The 18973-nt window shown below is 38.4% G+C and overlaps 2 protein-coding genes and 1 long non-coding RNA gene across 11 annotated transcripts in view; 2 read left to right on the top strand and 1 right to left on the bottom strand.

Moving 5' to 3' along the window:
- The window catches only part of Syt7 (Synaptotagmin 7), a 620424-nt gene that overhangs the window by 243776 nt on the left and 357675 nt on the right, over positions 1 to 18973 (top strand). Inside the window, exons 2-3 of one of the 7 annotated variants that reach the window (XM_043430279.1) lie at positions 35 to 292; positions 410 to 599. The exons of the other annotated variants lie outside the window; for them this stretch is intronic. Coding sequence (XP_043286214.1) covers positions 35 to 292; positions 410 to 599 — 448 coding nt within the window. The remainder of the gene's footprint in view (positions 1 to 34; positions 293 to 409; positions 600 to 18973) is intronic. 7 annotated transcript variants of the gene reach the window in all.
- LOC122417049 (uncharacterized) overlaps positions 1 to 18973 on the bottom strand; it is a 118687-nt gene that overhangs the window by 93674 nt on the left and 6040 nt on the right. The window lies entirely within an intron of this gene.
- On the top strand, positions 780 to 17242 carry LOC122417055 (uncharacterized). Its single transcript, XR_006262224.1, has 3 exons — positions 780 to 922; positions 1040 to 2252; positions 16580 to 17242. It is a non-coding gene; the product is annotated as an uncharacterized lncRNA (long non-coding RNA).

Raw genomic sequence — 18973 nt, 5'->3', positions numbered from 1 at the left:
GTGCTCAACTCGTCTATTATTCTGTCTCAAAAAGCTGATAAAAATAGCTTGGCGTCAAGTGGACGTCGGTTTATTGACTTAAAATTATTCGCAAAAGAGATGTGGTGCGAGTCGTGCGACATCGCTTTATCTTTACGGTCTGCAATAGAAGAGATCAGACGAGGACTTGCCAGTATCTTTCACGTTGTGTGTCACCAGTGCAAAACTAAATATCGAATACACACATCAAAGATAGAGAATTCGGAAGATTCTTCCAAACTGACATATTCAGTGAATACTAAAATTGTGATTGGTACGTAAATGGAAAAACATACTAATAATGTGATTGATACGACTTAGCTCTGTTTGATAGAAAATTGTTTATTTTATTTTTTAGCTGTTTCTGACTGAGTGAATATTTCATTTACAGGGACACTTGAAAGTGGGATTGGTGAAAAACACCTGAACAAAGTATTATCAACCGTCAATGCTCCTGTGATGTATCATTCCCTTTACAAGCGACATGAAAGAAAAGCAGAAGAAATCTTCGAGCGTCTCGCTAAAGAGAGTTGTTTGCAAAACTTGAAAATCGAAAGAGACCTCACAATACAAAATGAAGGGTAAGCATTTGTTAATATCATGAACATTTTTCTCTGACTCAAAATGAGTTTCGTTTTGCACATTTTAATTTTAACAACCGTTTTTTTTATGAATGCGTATTACGTTTTTCAATAATGACATGCTAGCTTTTTTGCATAGCTTTTGTATAACTGTTGGTGCATGAAACAAGGTTTATCGTACTGATTTTACTCTCTATTATCTTTGTTTGTACCCTCTGAATAGAATAACTGATTGTACCGAAAAGGATTTAGTATATATCACTGCGAGTTATGATGCAGGATAGCAGAAAAAGGTCCCGGCCGATTGTATAACAGCATGACAGGTATATCGATCGGCCTACTATATGTTGTTTTCCCTTATCATTACTTATTTTTTATGTCGCCGAATTGTATATAATTAGAATTATAAATATAGTTGATGAATGTTTCTGTATGTGTAGGTCATGGGGCAGCAATCGATTATCACTCTAGAAAGGTAATCGCTTATAGAACGAGAACAAAATGATGCATACCTTGCGAAAAACTCTTCCCTAGATCTGAACACGACTGTCGCATAAATTTTAATGGTTTTGCAAAAGCGATGGAAGCCGAAATTGCTGTCGAAATATTCTTGAGAAACTCAAATTTCGATACCGTGAATGTAAAATTGGGCACGCTTATTGAAGACGACGATTCCAGCACAATCGCTCGCATGCGACGAGAGGCGTATCATGAAATTAAAAAATGGACGGGCAAGAACTATGTAATCTGCAAGCTGTCCAAGACTTTGTATGCCTTGCATTTAAGATCTCTACCCACTGAAATTATCGAATATTTCAAATATTGCCTAGGGTGTGTACTTAAAAAGAACAAAAACGATCCGGACGCAACAAGGAATGGTATTCTCAGTATCGTACCTCATGCGTTTGATGATCATTCACGTTGCAATCGAAATTGGAGCAAATATCAGGACAATCCTGAGAAATACAAGCATACCTGGAGACAGAGGGTTGACGGATACAGAATTGAAAGCTGTTCTCGAAAAAGTTTTTGCATCATTTGCTAATCAAGCGAAAAAGCTTGCACCGTGTGGATCTTCACAGGCCAACAAGTCTCTTAACAGAATTATAACAAGCACTGCTTCCAAGTCTACCCACTACAGCTCATCTTCAAACGATATTCAGGTCGCCACAGCTATAGTTAAAAAAAAACATCGACGATTCACCCATTGGTCGAATAAATGATAGAATGAAGTCTTCACCATGTTCAAAAACTTCCGATGGATTTCAACAACAAAAAGATCGTATACAAACACTTCGGTCAAACATTATAAAATACGTACAATTCAAGAGACAACGTCGTCAATTGATGAAAGCGAAATCTCAAAATACAACTGACTCAAGAAAGGAAGAATAACCTACGATTTGGCATGTGGGTTGGATGTTGGCATAGACTTCGTCGATGCACCTATAATGGAGCCCGAAAAAAATGTTATTCCACCTACTGCAAAAGCTGTTTTTTTCGACCTGGAGACGAGAGGTTTGGGAAGAAATTGTGAATTCCTTCAAATTCCATCCGCAAGATTCTAGGACGCCGAATATAATGCATACATTATGCCTCTTCATGGCATAGCACGCAGCACATCAGCAGTTTCTAGATTCCAAATTGAAAATGGTAAATTAGTTCTCGATTCACTACTAGGCCAAGCAATAGAGCTCTAAAATCATCAGATTTTGACAAAAATAATAACGTTTAACGGTTGATACCATCACATACGGAGTAGTCTTCAGAAGCTAACTGACCAAAAACGTACTCAAGATTTCAATGGCCAGTTTTTTTTTTATTAAAAATTTAGTGGATAAAATCGCATTTTTTTGGTTTTTTGCTTAGAAAAGAAAAACTAATGGAGGAATGCGTATGGTTCTAATGGACGAAATCTAAAGAACTAAAATACAAAGATAATGAGACCTGAAAAAACTCGATCGGTTGATTATTAAGGGAGAAAACCCGAAAAAAATCCAAAAAATAGGGATTTTTCAAAAATTCGTAACGCAGCCGTTTTTTTAAATTGTAGCGCAGGCCCTTTCTAAGGAAGTCGATATTGATAGATATTATCCGTGTGTAAAACCCAAAGGCTGACGATTTATTAGTTTTTCTATAATTGCTGTTAGAAGTTTTTTACATCATATTTTTTAACGAGACTGGATGCTCTTAAAGTAGTCCGATTAGAATTTATCAAATGGACTTGGAAAGTAAAAGAGTTCAATTATAAAATTTCAATCTTCGCTTTTCATTGGCATGTTAAAAAATAGGTAAAAATTGCGCGCAAACTTGAGCGAAAACGGCCGAGTGCGCTAAACTGGTCGTGGAGTGGAGGTAGAACAGCAGACCCGGGGAAGGCGCATATATATAGTAATATAAGCACGCGCTGCATGCGAGTTATGAATCTTCAAATTCGATCATCTCAGCAACTAATTGGGCTATCTTAACATATTTTTTTTCATTTTGGGGTAACTGGATCCACGGAAACTGATTCTCCACTCTAATCTGATAAAAAATCAGCGGAAAACTTTTTGAAGTAAAACTTCTATAGGCGTGCTGAGCTTAGGGGGTAAACTGGTGAAAATCTTGTTACGGAAGTAGGTAACGGAAGTGCTACGAAAAAAGTGAATGCACATGCATATGTATTGTGACGTGGCAATTCTGCTCGTCACTTAAAAATGTATAATTCCTCAAACATGGCTCAGGGGAAGGCGTTTTTCGACGTTGTCAGAATTCCTCTCGAACGAATACTCCTCAAAAGTCTCAAGCGATAAAGAAACCAAAATTATGAATTTTATTTTATATTCTTTTTTTTTGTTTCACATTTAAACATTTTATGGGCGACGAGTTTCGTAAAATCAAGGAAGAAGCGAGAGCAGAGAAATTGGGCAGTTCAAATATAGAAGATCGTCCGTCATTTCATCGTAGATCTCGTTGGTCATCGAGTACGAGATTCAAAACATCGAGCGGTGGGACGCTAACTCAAAGCCCTCACCCCGAACCGTCGAACTCGCGGTGCGTCTATCAGCACCGAGATCCAACATCGATATTGTCAACAACGAATTCTCGAACGTCGACAATTTGAAATAATGAGGGCGAAATTATTCGCGAAGATTCTCGAAGAACCCGTTAACAGCTCGATCAAACGAGGAGGCTAAGGGTGGGGGGTTAGGTCCCATACTACCGCGTTATAGAAATTTCGAATCGATCTCGTTACTCGAAATCCGGACCACAACGAGGAAGGACGCATTCTCTTGAGCCTCATCTTTTGCCTTCGAGAAGCCAACGCCCCGAAATCGAATCGTAATTCCGAAGATAATTGCCGGAGTTACCATTTCTGAAACCATTGCGGTGAGCCGTTGCCTCGTTCATAATTTTGTCTCGTTTTGGTATTATTTTGCGCGCAAATTAAAATCGGTGAAATATCGGAAAATTGAACGATATCGAATGGTTACTTTGTCGCACGAGTGAATTGAATTCTAACGTCCTTTTTGATTTATTTGGTCATCAATAGTAAATTTCTTATCGTTGCGGAATAAATAGAATTGCCGAGAGGAATTCATTAAATTAAAGATTTACATCCGGATCAGAGTCCTAGGTTAAGAATTATCGTAATTTCGTGTTCTGTCACCGAGAACCAGTGTATCGTAATTTCGTAGGCTACGCCTTACTTTCGTATCGTAAATTGTATCGTTTATTATATCAGAGAACAGATGTTCAACAGAAGTGACAGTTGTTAATCAAATATTATATGACGGAATTATCAACCGGAAAATTTGGGAAATTTATAATATTATCTTTGTTTCTTATTTTCTAATAAATTGTATTTGTAATCCCAGCTCTGCATTCCCGTAATTATTTTCCTCTAGAAGGATCACGCCCCTCTACCGAGAATATCTAAAGCTAGTCCGGTCAATTCTCGAGCCTATTTCTTTTGTTTAAGATCTATAAAAATTTGTCGGGGAGAATACCTCGGCTGGCGCCCAATAGCAAAGGAATTGGGATAATTTGTCGCTTATCTGGGAAAAAGCGTTACAAATTTTTGGCGCCCAACGTGGGGCCCTTTCTGAGGAAATTTTCCGATATTAAAATTCATTGTTCACTCTATCTAAAAATTAGTGAAAAATTATTTCGAAATCTATTCTAGAATCTATTATTACGTAAATTCAAATTAGTACCGATCATATGATAACCGTCAAATTGAGGATTATATTATTCTGTCTTTCGTCTCTGTCGCTCCTGTTGAATATTCACTCGTATACTTCTCGAACCCATTTAGGAAATTTCGAGATTTGTCGTATTATTGTGTTGTGTTTTTGCTGGAGTGTTGTGTTGTCCTTTGTCGTCGCGCCACGAAGATTTCGGGCACCTCTCCTACTACCCCTTCCACGACGCCGTTAGCGAGAGCGTTCGAACAGTCCCTCAGTACTCTTTGAGCTATCGTAGCGAGGATTATTATTTTTCGATAACTTTCGAAAACGAGTGTTCCCGTGGATTGTACTGAGATATTATGGCTAGTGGAAGAGAGGATTACGACGTAAGTTTTTCTTGATTAATTTGAAATATTGTTTGGATCGAAATTCGTAAATTTTTCTGTTTATATGACTTTGTATTGAGCTATTGTCCATTGCAGAGTAAACTTGAGAATCGTATGAGAATTCTGTCGAGATTCCGCTGAATATTATTGCCGATTTTATTAATTTGATTCCACTGAACTTTTAATTTAGATAACTGTCCATTCTTATTTATTGAATTATTTATTAAATTACAGATTATTCTTCAATGTTGACTTTCGTCATAATAATTTTACTGCTCGATTTGTTTTACAATTCTATTTTATTTCTGTGGGACAATTTCTGGACTTTTGGTGCGATATTTATTAGTCACGTCATTGCATTAATTTTGACTTTGAATAATCTCGATTAAAATATCTATCGTTACGAAATAAATTTTATTCAGTTACAAAGAAACTCGGCAGAATAATCTCGATAAAACATTTCGTTTTTGCCCTCACCAACGGGCCGTCTTTGTTGATTTCTTGCCCTCACCAACGGGCCGACTTTGTTTTGATACTTGCCCTCACCAACGGGCCAACCTGTCACTATATCGTGCTCTCTCTCGTCTCGCCCTCACCAACGGGCCTTGCTTGTATTTGTGTGTTCTCGGCGAGATCGTGAAAGTGAAGTGCAAGTGTCTGTGTGTCGCGAAATTTCGAAAAGTGCGTGAACCGGTGTATGTAAACCCGACGCGTAGCCTCGGTTCGAGTTTATTCCGCGTGTCATAATCAGAAAGAATAAATTTCGTTAAATCCCCTCGTAAAAATCATCGTCGTAAATCGTGAAGTAAATCGAATAGATAAGAAAATTCCGCCAAAATGTTCCCGTTTCTTCGTACGCCACCGAGACGAAGCGTGCCGGTGACAGCTGATCCGATAGCTTCGACTTCGCGCGGTCAGCTGAGCGACTCAAATCCGTCGCGTGGGTTACCGGATAGTGGAGTGGATATGAGGAACGGTACGCGAGAAAATTTCGTAAATCAAACTCAAGCTTTAGATTTTTCTAACCCCGTTTACAACCACGTAGTCGATCACTTAGAAGGAACGATAACGCGACAATCACGAATTACGGAGAATTTGAGAGATGAAATACGATCGCGAAATGAAAATTTGACAGGTATCGAGACTCAAGCTCGTGCTATGTTACCGGTGGTGTACGAATCGCAAGAATTACAGGTCCCAAATCATTCGTCACCGCGAAATAATTATCGTTCTACTTCCGGAGCTGCCGCGATGCGTTCAACTTACGAAATGCTTCGAAAATGGGGAATTAGTTTTTCAGGAAAAATTGGCGAAGACGTCGAAAATTTTTTGTTATTAGTAGAGAGAGGCCGCCGAATGCTTCCGGCGAGCGATAATGATTTATTAGATTGTTTAGAGTTTTTCTTACGTGATACAGCTTTGTGGTGGTATCGTACTAACCGCTCAAGCTTTTGTTCGTTACAAGATTTAGAATTCGCGATGAGAAATCGTTTCGGTAGCCCAAATTATCAGATGGCGCTAAGAGATGAAATCGCGAAACGTACGCAAGGGGCTCATGAGCCGTTCCCAGTTTATTTGACCTGCATGCGTGCGATGTTCGAGCGTGTGAGGCCGATGTTTTCGTTAGAAGAACAGCTCATGTATGTTTGGAAAAACATGCATTCGAATTTGAAATATTTTATTCAGTTCGGGACGGTGCGTGATTTTAATGATCTCGAGACTCGAGCGCGAGGAATTGAGCAGAGTGTGGAGGACGACAAATATCGTCAGCCACCTCCGCCGCCAGAAAGGGCTTTACATCCCGATTTTGCGTACCGCTCGCCTCCTAAGTCGTCCGGGAATCACGACACAACGTTAGCTACGATAGCTACATTAGATCAAGCCGCATCGTCGTCAAACCCAGCGAATTCGAGCTCTCGCGGGAAACCGAAAGTTTCGACGAAAAATAGATCGGGAAATAAACCTCCTCCGAAACCTTCGAACAAACCGAGCGATCGTCCGGCGAAATCCGACTTTCGTTGCTGGAATTGTGGAGGGGAGAATCATCGAGCTTCGGGTTGTCTCGCCCCGCGTACGAAATATTGTTATCGTTGCGGCACCAAAGACGTTACCACCAAAGATCCTCATCCGTGTAAGGAAAACTCGACCGGGGAAAGCCAATGAGGGAAGGGGGGACCCCGGTAAATAATGAAAATATCGAGACCCTCAATGTTGTAAAAATATCGGAACGCGCGAAAGAATATTTTTGTAGTCCGTTAAATGGTAGTAAATCGCGACCGATTTTATTAGTTAAAGTTTCAATTAGAGGCCATATTATTCCGGCAATTTTCGATAACGGTTCCACAAATACTTTTCTGGGTGAAGAAGCCTTGTTAGTGGCAGCTCGAGTGGGATTAGAGCGTCGCGCAACAACACCGCGAATGAGTACCATCGCAAACAATCAACAAATTGTTTGTAACGAAGAAATAGAATTTCCGTGTAAGTTGGAAACGCGAGAAAGCATTTTGACAGGTCGCGTACATCCTGATTTACCTGTTCCATTATTACTTGGTTTAGACGCACTCGATACTCTAGGAGTAGTTACCGATCATCGGAAAAACGTTTGGTATTTTAGTGGAGAACCGTCGCGTGAATTTAATTATTTATCAACCGAAAGCCCGGAATTTAATAACGTGTTACTTGGCATATCCGAACTAGCCAAGAGTGAAAGCTCTCGACTCTCTACATTTTTAGAACGAGAAATAAAAATTTTAAATACTGTTCCAGGAAGAACTAATTTGATTTCGCATAAAATAGAGGTCGGTAACGCAAGGCCAATTAAACAACGGTATTATCCAGTCACACCTATAATTCGTGAAGCAATCTACGCGGAAATTGATCGTTTAATAGAAGAAGATATTATTGAACCATCGAATAGCGAATGGTCAAGTCCGATAGTCATGATTAAAAAGCCGAATAATAAATATCGATTTTGTTTAGATTTTAGGAAGGTTAATGATGTTTCGAAAAAGGATGCGTATCCGCTTCCATTCATGACACAAATTTTAGATCGATTACGGGCTGCGAAATATATTTCCACGATAGATTTTAGCGCTGCTTTCCATCAAATACCAATGGATGAGAATTCGAAAGAAATTACTGCGTTCACGGTACCGAATAGGGGATTATTCCAATTCAAACGTATGCCTTTCGGTTTAACGGGAGCTCCAGCTACATTTCAGCGATTATTAGATCGAATTATCGGTCCCGAAATGGAACCTCACGCGTTCGCGTACCTAGATGATATTATCATTGTTACCGAAACCTTTGATGAGCATTTAAAATGGCTGAAACATGTCTTTGACAAAATAGTAAGCGCAGGGTTAAAAATCAATCCCGAAAAATGTGAATTTTGTTGCCACGAGGTAAAATATCTAGGCTTTATCGTGAACAGTAAGGGACTCCAAGTCGATCCTGAGAAGACGCTTCCGATTAGAGAATTTCCGATTCCTACGAGCATTAAACCGATTCGTCGCTTTCTTGGGATGAGTTCATGGTACCGTAGATTTATACCGCGTTTCGCTGAAATTGCCGAACCGCTCACCCGATTAACGAAGAAAAGTCAGCCTTGGAAATGGGGTAAAGAACAACAGACGGCGTTTGAAAAATTAAAAGATGCGTTGACGAAACCTCCTACGTTGTCATGTCCCGATTTTTCTGCGACGTTTGTTTTACAAACGGACGCGAGTATTACCGGAGTAGGAGCAGTATTGACTCAAGAAATTAACGGTTCTGAACATCCAATCGCGTACGCGAGTCGCACGCTCTCGACAGCCGAACGAAATTACACCACTACCGAACAAGAATGTCTAGCGATTATTTGGGCAATTAAAAAGTTCAGAGCTTATTTAGAGGGGTATTCGTTTGTCGTAATAACTGACCATCATAGTTTAACCTGGTTAAGAAATCTCAAAGAACCAACGGGTCGTTTAGCTCGGTGGGCTCTACAGCTAGCTCAATATAATTTTGAAATTCGGTATCGTAAAGGAGCACTTAACTATGTTCCTGACGCGCTTTCGCGAATGTTCGAAAAAGAGTCTAGCGAGACCGTGAAAATTATGATAGATACACCCGAATGTAACTTTCTGCTTCCCGTAAACGATAACCCTCCTACAGATGTTAGACGAATAATCACTGAAGATGATGATCCGTGGTACGTTCGGAGATTGCGTGAAGTTCTCGCGAAACCTAATCGTTATCCAACCTATAAAATTGTTGATGGGAGATTATATATTTTCCGTAGAGTTTCGCGCCGAACTGTCAATGATGATGAAGATTCGGAATGGAAATTAGTAGTTCCACGTTACGCACGTCGCGAGGTTTTACACGAATGTCACGATGAGTTTCAAGCTGGTCATCTTGGAATACAGAAGACGTATGAACGCGTATTTCATTCATATTTTTGGCCGCGTTTATATCGAGACGTTGTGCGATACGTGAGACATTGTCAAGTCTGCCAAAGAGCTAAAGTAGAACAGCTGCCTCCAATGGGACTTATGGGTCGTCGTATCGTTGAAGAACCGTGGTCAGTTGTAGCTACCGATATTATGGGTCCATTTCCTCCGAGTCGAGTCGGTAATGTTTACGTTTTAGTCATACAAGATTTATTTACGAAATGGATCGAGATCTGTCCGCTTAAGAAAGCTACAGGAAAGAAGATAGGTGAAGCTCTCGAGGAACTTGTGTTTTCGCGTTGGGGTACACCCGAGGTCGTTTTAACCGATAATGGTACCGAATTTAACAACAATCATTTGAAACTTGTACTCTCAGATCGCGGAATATATCATACGACAACTCCGCCTTATCATCCACAGGCAAACCCGGTCGAGCGAGTTAATCGTGTAGCGAAAACTATGATCGTATCTTTCCTGGAAAATGACCATCGGGATTGGGATTTACATCTTTCGGAATTTCGATTCGCGTTTAATACCGCATATCACACTTCGATTCGCAGTACGCCGGCATATTTGAATTTCGGACGCGAATTAAAACCGCATAATTTTTTCCGCCGTCGAGTAGAAAATCCGAATGCAATCGAAGTGTTACCGTATGAGAGTTGGACTGAGAGAATGTGCCGTCTGAAAGAATTACGAGCTCGAGTCACCCACGATCTCGAGGAAGCGTATCAACGGCAAGCGATACAATACAATAAACATCGACGAGAACGTACATTTCAGGTAGGAGATTTGGTCTTGAGGAGGCAAAGAATTTTATCGTCAGCTGCTCAAAACATTGCTGCAAAATTAGCGACCAAATATTCCGGACCTTTCCGAATAGTTAAAGTATTGTCCCCTGTTGTATATGAGGTACGTGGTGAGAGAGGGGGACGAATAGTGAAAGTATCAATAGAAGATCTAAAATCGTATCTCGAACCACTATAGGTAGAGTGATAGTCGTTGAGTCTTTGTTCATTATAAGCCTGAAAACCCCTAAAATTGTTTGTGTCTTAATTTATTTCAATCCTTTCTGTTGAACGTTGTTGAGCGTACTTAGTCCTGGTGGTGGAACTGATCTAGAACTCTGGAAAATTGTATTTTATGATTTAAATTTTGAATTGGTTATCGTACAAAAATCGCTGAGACTTGAATTGGTTTGTTCGTTCGAAAAAGTGCCATATAAATTTCGTAAATTGACATCCCGTAACGAGAAAAAGAACGAGACTTCGGCTTATTCGGCCGGGTCGTCCTTTTCGTAAGGAGGGGGGTGTTGTGACGTGGCAATTCTGCTCGTCACTTAAAAATGTATAATTCCTCAAACATGGCTCAGGGGAAGGCGTTTTTCGACGTTGTCAGAATTCCTCTCGAACGAATACTCCTCAAAAGTCTCAAGCGATAAAGAAACCAAAATTATGAATTTTATTTTATATTCTTTTTTTTTGTTTCACATTTAAACATTTTATGGGCGACGAGTTTCGTAAAATCAAGGAAGAAGCGAGAGCAGAGAAATTGGGCAGTTCAAATATAGAAGATCGTCCGTCATTTCATCGTAGATCTCGTTGGTCATCGAGTACGAGATTCAAAACATCGAGCGGTGGGACGCTAACTCAAAGCCCTCACCCCGAACCGTCGAACTCGCGGTGCGTCTATCAGCACCGAGATCCAACATCGATATTGTCAACAACGAATTCTCGAACGTCGACAATTTGAAATAATGAGGGCGAAATTATTCGCGAAGATTCTCGAAGAACCCGTTAACAGCTCGATCAAACGAGGAGGCTAAGGGTGGGGGGTTAGGTCCCATACTACCGCGTTATAGAAATTTCGAATCGATCTCGTTACTCGAAATCCGGACCACAACGAGGAAGGACGCATTCTCTTGAGCCTCATCTTTTGCCTTCGAGAAGCCAACGCCCCGAAATCGAATCGTAATTCCGAAGATAATTGCCGGAGTTACCATTTCTGAAACCATTGCGGTGAGCCGTTGCCTCGTTCATAATTTTGTCTCGTTTTGGTATTATTTTGCGCGCAAATTAAAATCGGTGAAATATCGGAAAATTGAACGATATCGAATGGTTACTTTGTCGCACGAGTGAATTGAATTCTAACGTCCTTTTTGATTTATTTGGTCATCAATAGTAAATTTCTTATCGTTGCGGAATAAATAGAATTGCCGAGAGGAATTCATTAAATTAAAGATTTACATCCGGATCAGAGTCCTAGGTTAAGAATTATCGTAATTTCGTGTTCTGTCACCGAGAACCAGTGTATCGTAATTTCGTAGGCTACGCCTTACTTTCGTATCGTAAATTGTATCGTTTATTATATCAGAGAACAGATGTTCAACAGAAGTGACAGTTGTTAATCAAATATTATATGACGGAATTATCAACCGGAAAATTTGGGAAATTTATAATATTATCTTTGTTTCTTATTTTCTAATAAATTGTATTTGTAATCCCAGCTCTGCATTCCCGTAATTATTTTCCTCTAGAAGGATCACGCCCCTCTACCGAGAATATCTAAAGCTAGTCCGGTCAATTCTCGAGCCTATTTCTTTTGTTTAAGATCTATAAAAATTTGTCGGGGAGAATACCTCGGCTGGCGCCCAATAGCAAAGGAATTGGGATAATTTGTCGCTTATCTGGGAAAAAGCGTTACAGTATATTTTCGTTCTCTCTTTATTTCTACATTTAGTCTTGAGCCCTGACTTATATAAAACGTATATTAAACGTAAGATGTATATTAAAGTAAAAAACAACTTTTTATCATTCGACACATGTGATTCTACTGCAAAACTTGATATCATGTTAGACTTTTTTTGTAATCAGATACTTGTCTCCCTTGGCATTCATGCGCCACTTAGAACATTTAAGATAAACAAGTCTCTAGCGCCATGGCTAACAAATGAATTGAAGATGCTTATAAAACGGAAAAATGCTATGTATAAACAAGCCAAACGATCAGGAATTATTCTAAACATGGCTATCTACAAACAATTCCGAAATATCGTCACCTCGAAAATAAAACACGCTAGAAACAAATTCTACCCCGATAGAGTGTCATCTACGAATGATTCAGCTTCTCTTTGGCGTGACTTGGTTTGATTAGAACGAACTCGTCATCTCCATTTACATTCTTTTCAAGTGAAGAACTCAATGCGCATTACGTTCGAGTCTTTAACACCACACCTACTTGCTCCTTAAACTTATTTTTAAATTCTCTGACACCGCTCGATGAAAGCAGGCCAGTTTTTGAATTTTCAGAGATTCCCACTGATTCTCTGCATACCATTATGATATCTAAATTATCTACTTCTTTGTCTCCTGGTCCTGATAATATTTCGTCATTCGCTTTGCGTAAGGGTTTAACTAAAATTCTTCCTACACTTGCATCAGTATTCAATAATTGTTTTCGGCTTGCTCATTTTCCATCCATATGGAAAAAAGCTTATATATACGTCCACTAATAAAAACAAACCCTCCAGCTACACAGTCTGATACCAGACCGATTGCAAATCTCAGTGAATCTGCTAAGCTCTTTGAGCGCTGTATTTTTGATCAAATATCTACATTTCTTATGAGACACAAGTTGCTCGACCCTTATCATTCGGCCTACCGTGAACGATATAGTACACAAACGGCCCTACTTCGTTTATGCCATGACATTAGAGAGGCGGTTGATGACAGGAAGGTGACCATCTTAATATTATTCGATTTCAGTAAAGCTTTTGACACAATACCGCACTTAAATTTGCTTTCTAAGCTTCGCAGTTTTGGATTTTCTCATCATGTTTTGAAATTTTTTCATTCATACCTTACTGACCATTCTCAAGCTTGTATTGATAATTCGGGAATCTGCTCAAACTGGGCTAAGACTACATCGGGGGTACCCCCAGTAGCGTCGCTAGAATGGGTGGCACCAGGGGCGAATTACAAGGTGTCATCCCCTTAAAATGGAGAGATGTTAATTTTTTATTAAAAAAAATGTTGACAAGCAAGAAACACTAAATCCATGTTTCAAAATAGATGTTTTATTATTATGTCAGGGTTGATACATGTAACAATTCAATACCATTGAAAGTCGTGAATTTGTGATTGAGTGATTTAACCCTTTGAAGTACGGTGGGATCGTAGAATCCCACTTTTCCACCTTTCCACAATCCCACCGCGCTTCAAACTTCAAAGAGTTAAAATTAAAATCACCTCGATAGTGATTTCAACTTCAATTTCGAGTCGAATTAAAACTTGCCCTTTCTAGCCTTAATAGAAGCAAAATCATTAATGACTTGGTCGAAGTCGATTTTTTTTGTTGCCTCGTGCTCTATAGTCAACATTGCCAGATTGCTCAGACGAGTGTTTGTCATTGCGGACCGTAACTAGTTTTTTATGAGCTTTAATTTACTAAAGCTTCTTTCACATGATGCCACGGACACGCAGATCGTTAAAAATAATTTTAATGCTACTGTTAGATTCGGAAGTGATTCTATGAAGTCCCATTCCACGATGAACTTCAAAAAATCTAGAGCAGCCCAATCTTCGGCATCTGAAAAGTTGATATTGGCAGCTTTTAAATGCCTTCTTAATCGTGGTATTTCTAGAAGGAGGTCAGTTTCAGACATTTCGTCATAAAAACAAGTCAGCTTCTGTACAGTGAATTTTAACTCTTCTCCAGTTGCCGACAGTAGAGTCTTAGTTTTTACAGCTTCAAACATTGCAGCTACATCCTGGCTGGCTTTTGATCGTGTCTGAATTTCAGTATGGAATCGATCAAGACATTGTAACATGTCGTTTCGATTCTCAGCTTGCAAAGTAAGTCCTTCGTCTCTGGCTTCTTCACCAACCATTCTTTTTTTGCCCCGAACTCTTCGCTCCGTTTGTATCTCGTGTTCTTTAGCTTTTTCCAAAGCACGATCTATTGCTTTTGCCACGATATGGATTCGCTCTTCGTAAATATAAAGACGAAGTGTTTCTATTTTTAATAATAATTCATCGAGGGTTAAATTTTTCGATTGCAATGACACTTGTGTGCAATTCACTTCTTTGAGGATATCATTCCAAAAATAGAGATAACAGAGGAAGGTAAAATTGCAGATAGCGGGCAAAAGATTTTGTGCAGCACCTCTAGTATCACAGTTTTCTTGGCGATCACACAATTCTTCAATCGCTCCCACAACGTCGTCGAAATTTTCTGCGATCACTTTGACTGCAGCGTGATGAGCACTCCAGCGTGTTGTTGACAGTCTTTTAACTGAAGCACCACTGTGTTTGATCAAAACTTGCCACCGACTTGTGGATGCAGAGAAGAATGTAAAAACTGCTTCCAAAGCTCCGAAAAAAGTGACACAGGATGCATTTTCTGCAAAAGAATGTTGGCCGCACAAATTCAAAGAGTGATCAATACATCCAAAAAAAACAGCTTTTCTGTTTTTTGATTTGATAATAGTTTGGACCCCGCCGTGTACACCACTCATAGTAGCTGCGTTATCGTAGCCTTAAGAGCGACACAACATGATGTCTAAGCCATCACTTTCAAGCTTCTGAAGAATCTCATTACTGAGATCGGCAGCTTTTTTTCCTTTCAAAGGGAAGAATCCTAAAAATACTTCTTTAACTTCCACTTTTCTATTATCAATTTTCACAAAACGGATTACTTGAGACATTTGATCTGTATGTGAAACATCTGGTGTACTGTCAAACATCATACCAAAATATCTAGCCGATTTGATTTCCTCAATAAGTGTACATTTCACGTGGTTTGAAAGAACACTGATAAATTCATTTTGTATCTCTGGCGACAAATATGATACTTTCGGAAACGGACTATGTTCCAAGCTCAAGAGGTGTTCTTTTAAAACTGCGTCATATTTTGATAGCAGTTGGACCAGTTCAAGGAAGTTGCCTTTGTTCATGGAAGTATCACCTTCTTCATGACCGCGAAATGCCAGGTTTTGTTTACCTAAAAATAGCGTAATATCTAATAATCTAACCAAAAGACCTCTCCATTTCTGTTTTTAACATCCATCATTTGAAGGGTGGCATGGTCAATTGTGTTATGGAGCCTCAATCTCGTTTCTAAAGTCTTCCATTTTTCAAGATTTTCTAGATGCTCGGTTGTGACTTCGTGTTCCATCACTTTAGGGTTTAGTTTCCACCATTTTTGAAACCCAGTTACGAATGTAATCTCATCTGTGCTACTTGTAGCAAACATGCGACAACAAAAACAATATAAGTTGTTAGTGCGAGGCAGGGGGATGACACTCCTATGATTTTCTATATGGATGTTTTGTTACGTTCTGTATGCCGTGGCTAGTTCGCACTGCGCGGCGCTGGTGTATCTCTGCTCCCTCTGCTCTCGACCTCTCTTGCCCCCGAACCCCCCGGCGGCCATAATAGGCCACGAGTTGATTTGATCAGCTGTCCTAGTGTCGTACATATTCATAAATAAATAATTGATAACATTTCTTATTTAATTGTCCCTTGTGTCACGTCTGCGCGGTCATAAGAGTGGTCAGGATTTTTGTGCCGCAAAAGTGAAAGTGAGTGATGTGAAATGGGATACTTATTTAGCAATACCCACGTGTGTGATAATTGGGTGTACATCGGGATACCGATCGAATCCTGAAAAACTTCATTATTTTACGGTTCCAAGGGATCCAGTAATTCGACAGTTATAGTACAATGCAATTAAGCCATCAGGTCTTGCGATAAAACCAGGGCAACCAGTGTGTGAAAAACATTTTAATGCCGATGAAATTGTATGGCAGCGAAATCTTGTGGCTTCTGATGGGACTGTACTCGGTGTTGTCAGTTGAATATATAAATAAATTATTTACAATGTCACTGTTTCCTTTTTGATTTATTATAAATATTCAATGAGTAATCATTTACAATATATAATTTACATCATTGTTGAGTGTAAATTGAATTAAATGTTCTATTTTTCAGTCGCAATACAAAGTTCCTCGTCTCCGAAAAGGCACCATTTCATCTAAATTTCCTTGGACGGATTTAATAAAATTACAGGAAAATGTGTTGATTGTTGATGAAAAGGCAGATCCCGTTAAGTCTCCTGTTCCTCTTGACAATGATGTGGTTACTTCCTGCGAGCTTACGCATGAAACAATAAAGCTGCTGGAAGATGTATTGATCGATAACAATGCAGATTCTATTGAAACTCTCGCTGCTGTTCCTCTTGATGCTCTTGACAAAGATACTGTGGATCACAGCGTTACTGACTGAGAGCTTGCACATGAAAAATTATTTGCATCTGAATGTGCTGAAACTGAGATATCGAAGAGAGCATGTGATCCTGTGTCATCTAAATCCAGTTCAGAAAATGTCACTGTTTCTCCACCTCCAGTCACGTTTGAGCAATTGATGGTGTCAGATATATCAATGCCACCTGGATGGAATAAGCAAACCATAACTCACGAGAATACGAGATTAATCGATTTTTATATTACCAGATGCGTCAAGATCGAAGAAAAATTTTTAGCGCTTGCATGTCAATTCGGAAAGAAGATGTCGAAACATTGTAAAACATAAAACTATATCTTTCGAAACTATATCTGCGATTTTTCAATGAAATATATTGTTGGTAATATTCGATCCTCTTGTGCGTACTTGATCTCCTACCTGTCTTACCTTTTAAATAAAATATAAACATTTTTCGACATTTTATTTCATAATAATCCATTTAAAAAATAACCGAACACATACATATAAATTTATATATAAAATATATACACAATATCTAGCCTATTGTATATATATATATATTAGGGTGATTCGTTTTGAGCGAACATATTTTTTTCTTTACTCCCGCAGCCAAATATCATTCTTTACGCTGAAAAAAAGACCCTGTCCAAAGGGGATCTCTGAATTTTAATTCTAAGTACTTTTTTATCAATTTTGAAGATTTCCTATTTAAAATACACGTAAATTTTTATTTTTTTTTCTTTAATTTTTATAACTTTACGGCATTTGATGGTATCATCACACCCACAAATAGGTTTTCTTCAGAATTGAACGCTCTACAAAAGTCCCCATTGCAGCGAAACCGTAACTCACACTGGTGAGTAATTGCGGGTCGCTAAACCTGATTTTTTCATGATATTATCATGAGTTTAGCCATTATCTCGTTAACAACGAGAGCTACAGAAAAAATGTGAATAATGAACTTTTAGGAAATTTAATTTCCTACAAAAAAGGTCTTATAAATGTAAGCGATACAATTGATAGTTTGAGAGATATTCAACATTTAGAAAAATAATTTGCTGAGAATCGATAAAATTGCTAGTTTTATGTCTTTTAAATCATCAAAACACTCAAAAAAAGTTATTTATTTTTTCATAGATAATATTTTTATAATTATTGGAAAACGTAATATGACATTAATAAGAATTTTTTCATTTAATAATTGTTTATTTATTACCAAGCTTTTATATGAAGAATCATTTAATCATTTCAATACACCTTCGTTTTCAATTTTAAATTCAGTTGAGTTACAGAGTAAATAACCTAGCATTGCTATCCAAAATAATTTTATTTTCTGAAACCCAATTTTAATTACTATAAAAAACGAAAATTTTGTCAATTTGTGTCGTTATCAGTTCACTAAGTGTTAAGGTGATTTATCACTTGCGTAAGTGTGAGAGAAATTGCTGCGAAATGGTTACACGGTTCACTCGGACACCCTTGATTTTTCGAGAAAAATAAACGTTACACCTCTGATAAAATGAGAATAGCATGTAACTCATATTTTCTTTGAAATATCAAGCTACTTGCAATAAACCGTGCAACAGGATTTTTACCGATTGAACAAGTAATAGATCACCAATTAGTCATTGTCTAGTTGAATTTCAAATTAATATAAAAAGGTTAAAATTGATCATTGTGATCATTGAAAATTGTATAATTTCTGATGACGAATTTGTGAAGCCATAAACCTAGCAATTTTATCGATTTTCAGCAAATTATTTTTCTAAATGTTGAATATCTCTCAAACTATCAATTGTATCGCTTACGATTATAGGACCTTTTTTTGTAGGAAATTAAATTTCCTGAAAGTTCATTATTCACATTTTTTCTGTAGCTCTTGTTCTTAACGAGATAATGGCTAATCTCATGATAATATCAGGAAAAAATCAGGTTTAGCAAAGCGCAATTACTCACCAGTGTGTGTTACGCTTTCGCTGCAATGGGGACTTTTTTAGACCGTTCAATTCTGAAGAAATCCTATTTGTGAGTGTGATGATACCATCAGATGCCGCAGAGTTATGAAAATTAAAGAAAAAAAAATAAAAATTTACGTGTATGTTAAATAGGAAATCTTCAAAA

This window comes from Venturia canescens, chromosome 10 (assembly GCF_019457755.1).
Source record: "Venturia canescens isolate UGA chromosome 10, ASM1945775v1, whole genome shotgun sequence".
Lineage (NCBI taxonomy): Eukaryota > Metazoa > Arthropoda > Insecta > Hymenoptera > Ichneumonidae > Venturia > Venturia canescens.
Note: the sequence above shows the minus strand (reverse complement) of the source record. Positions and strands in the feature narration are given on the sequence as shown.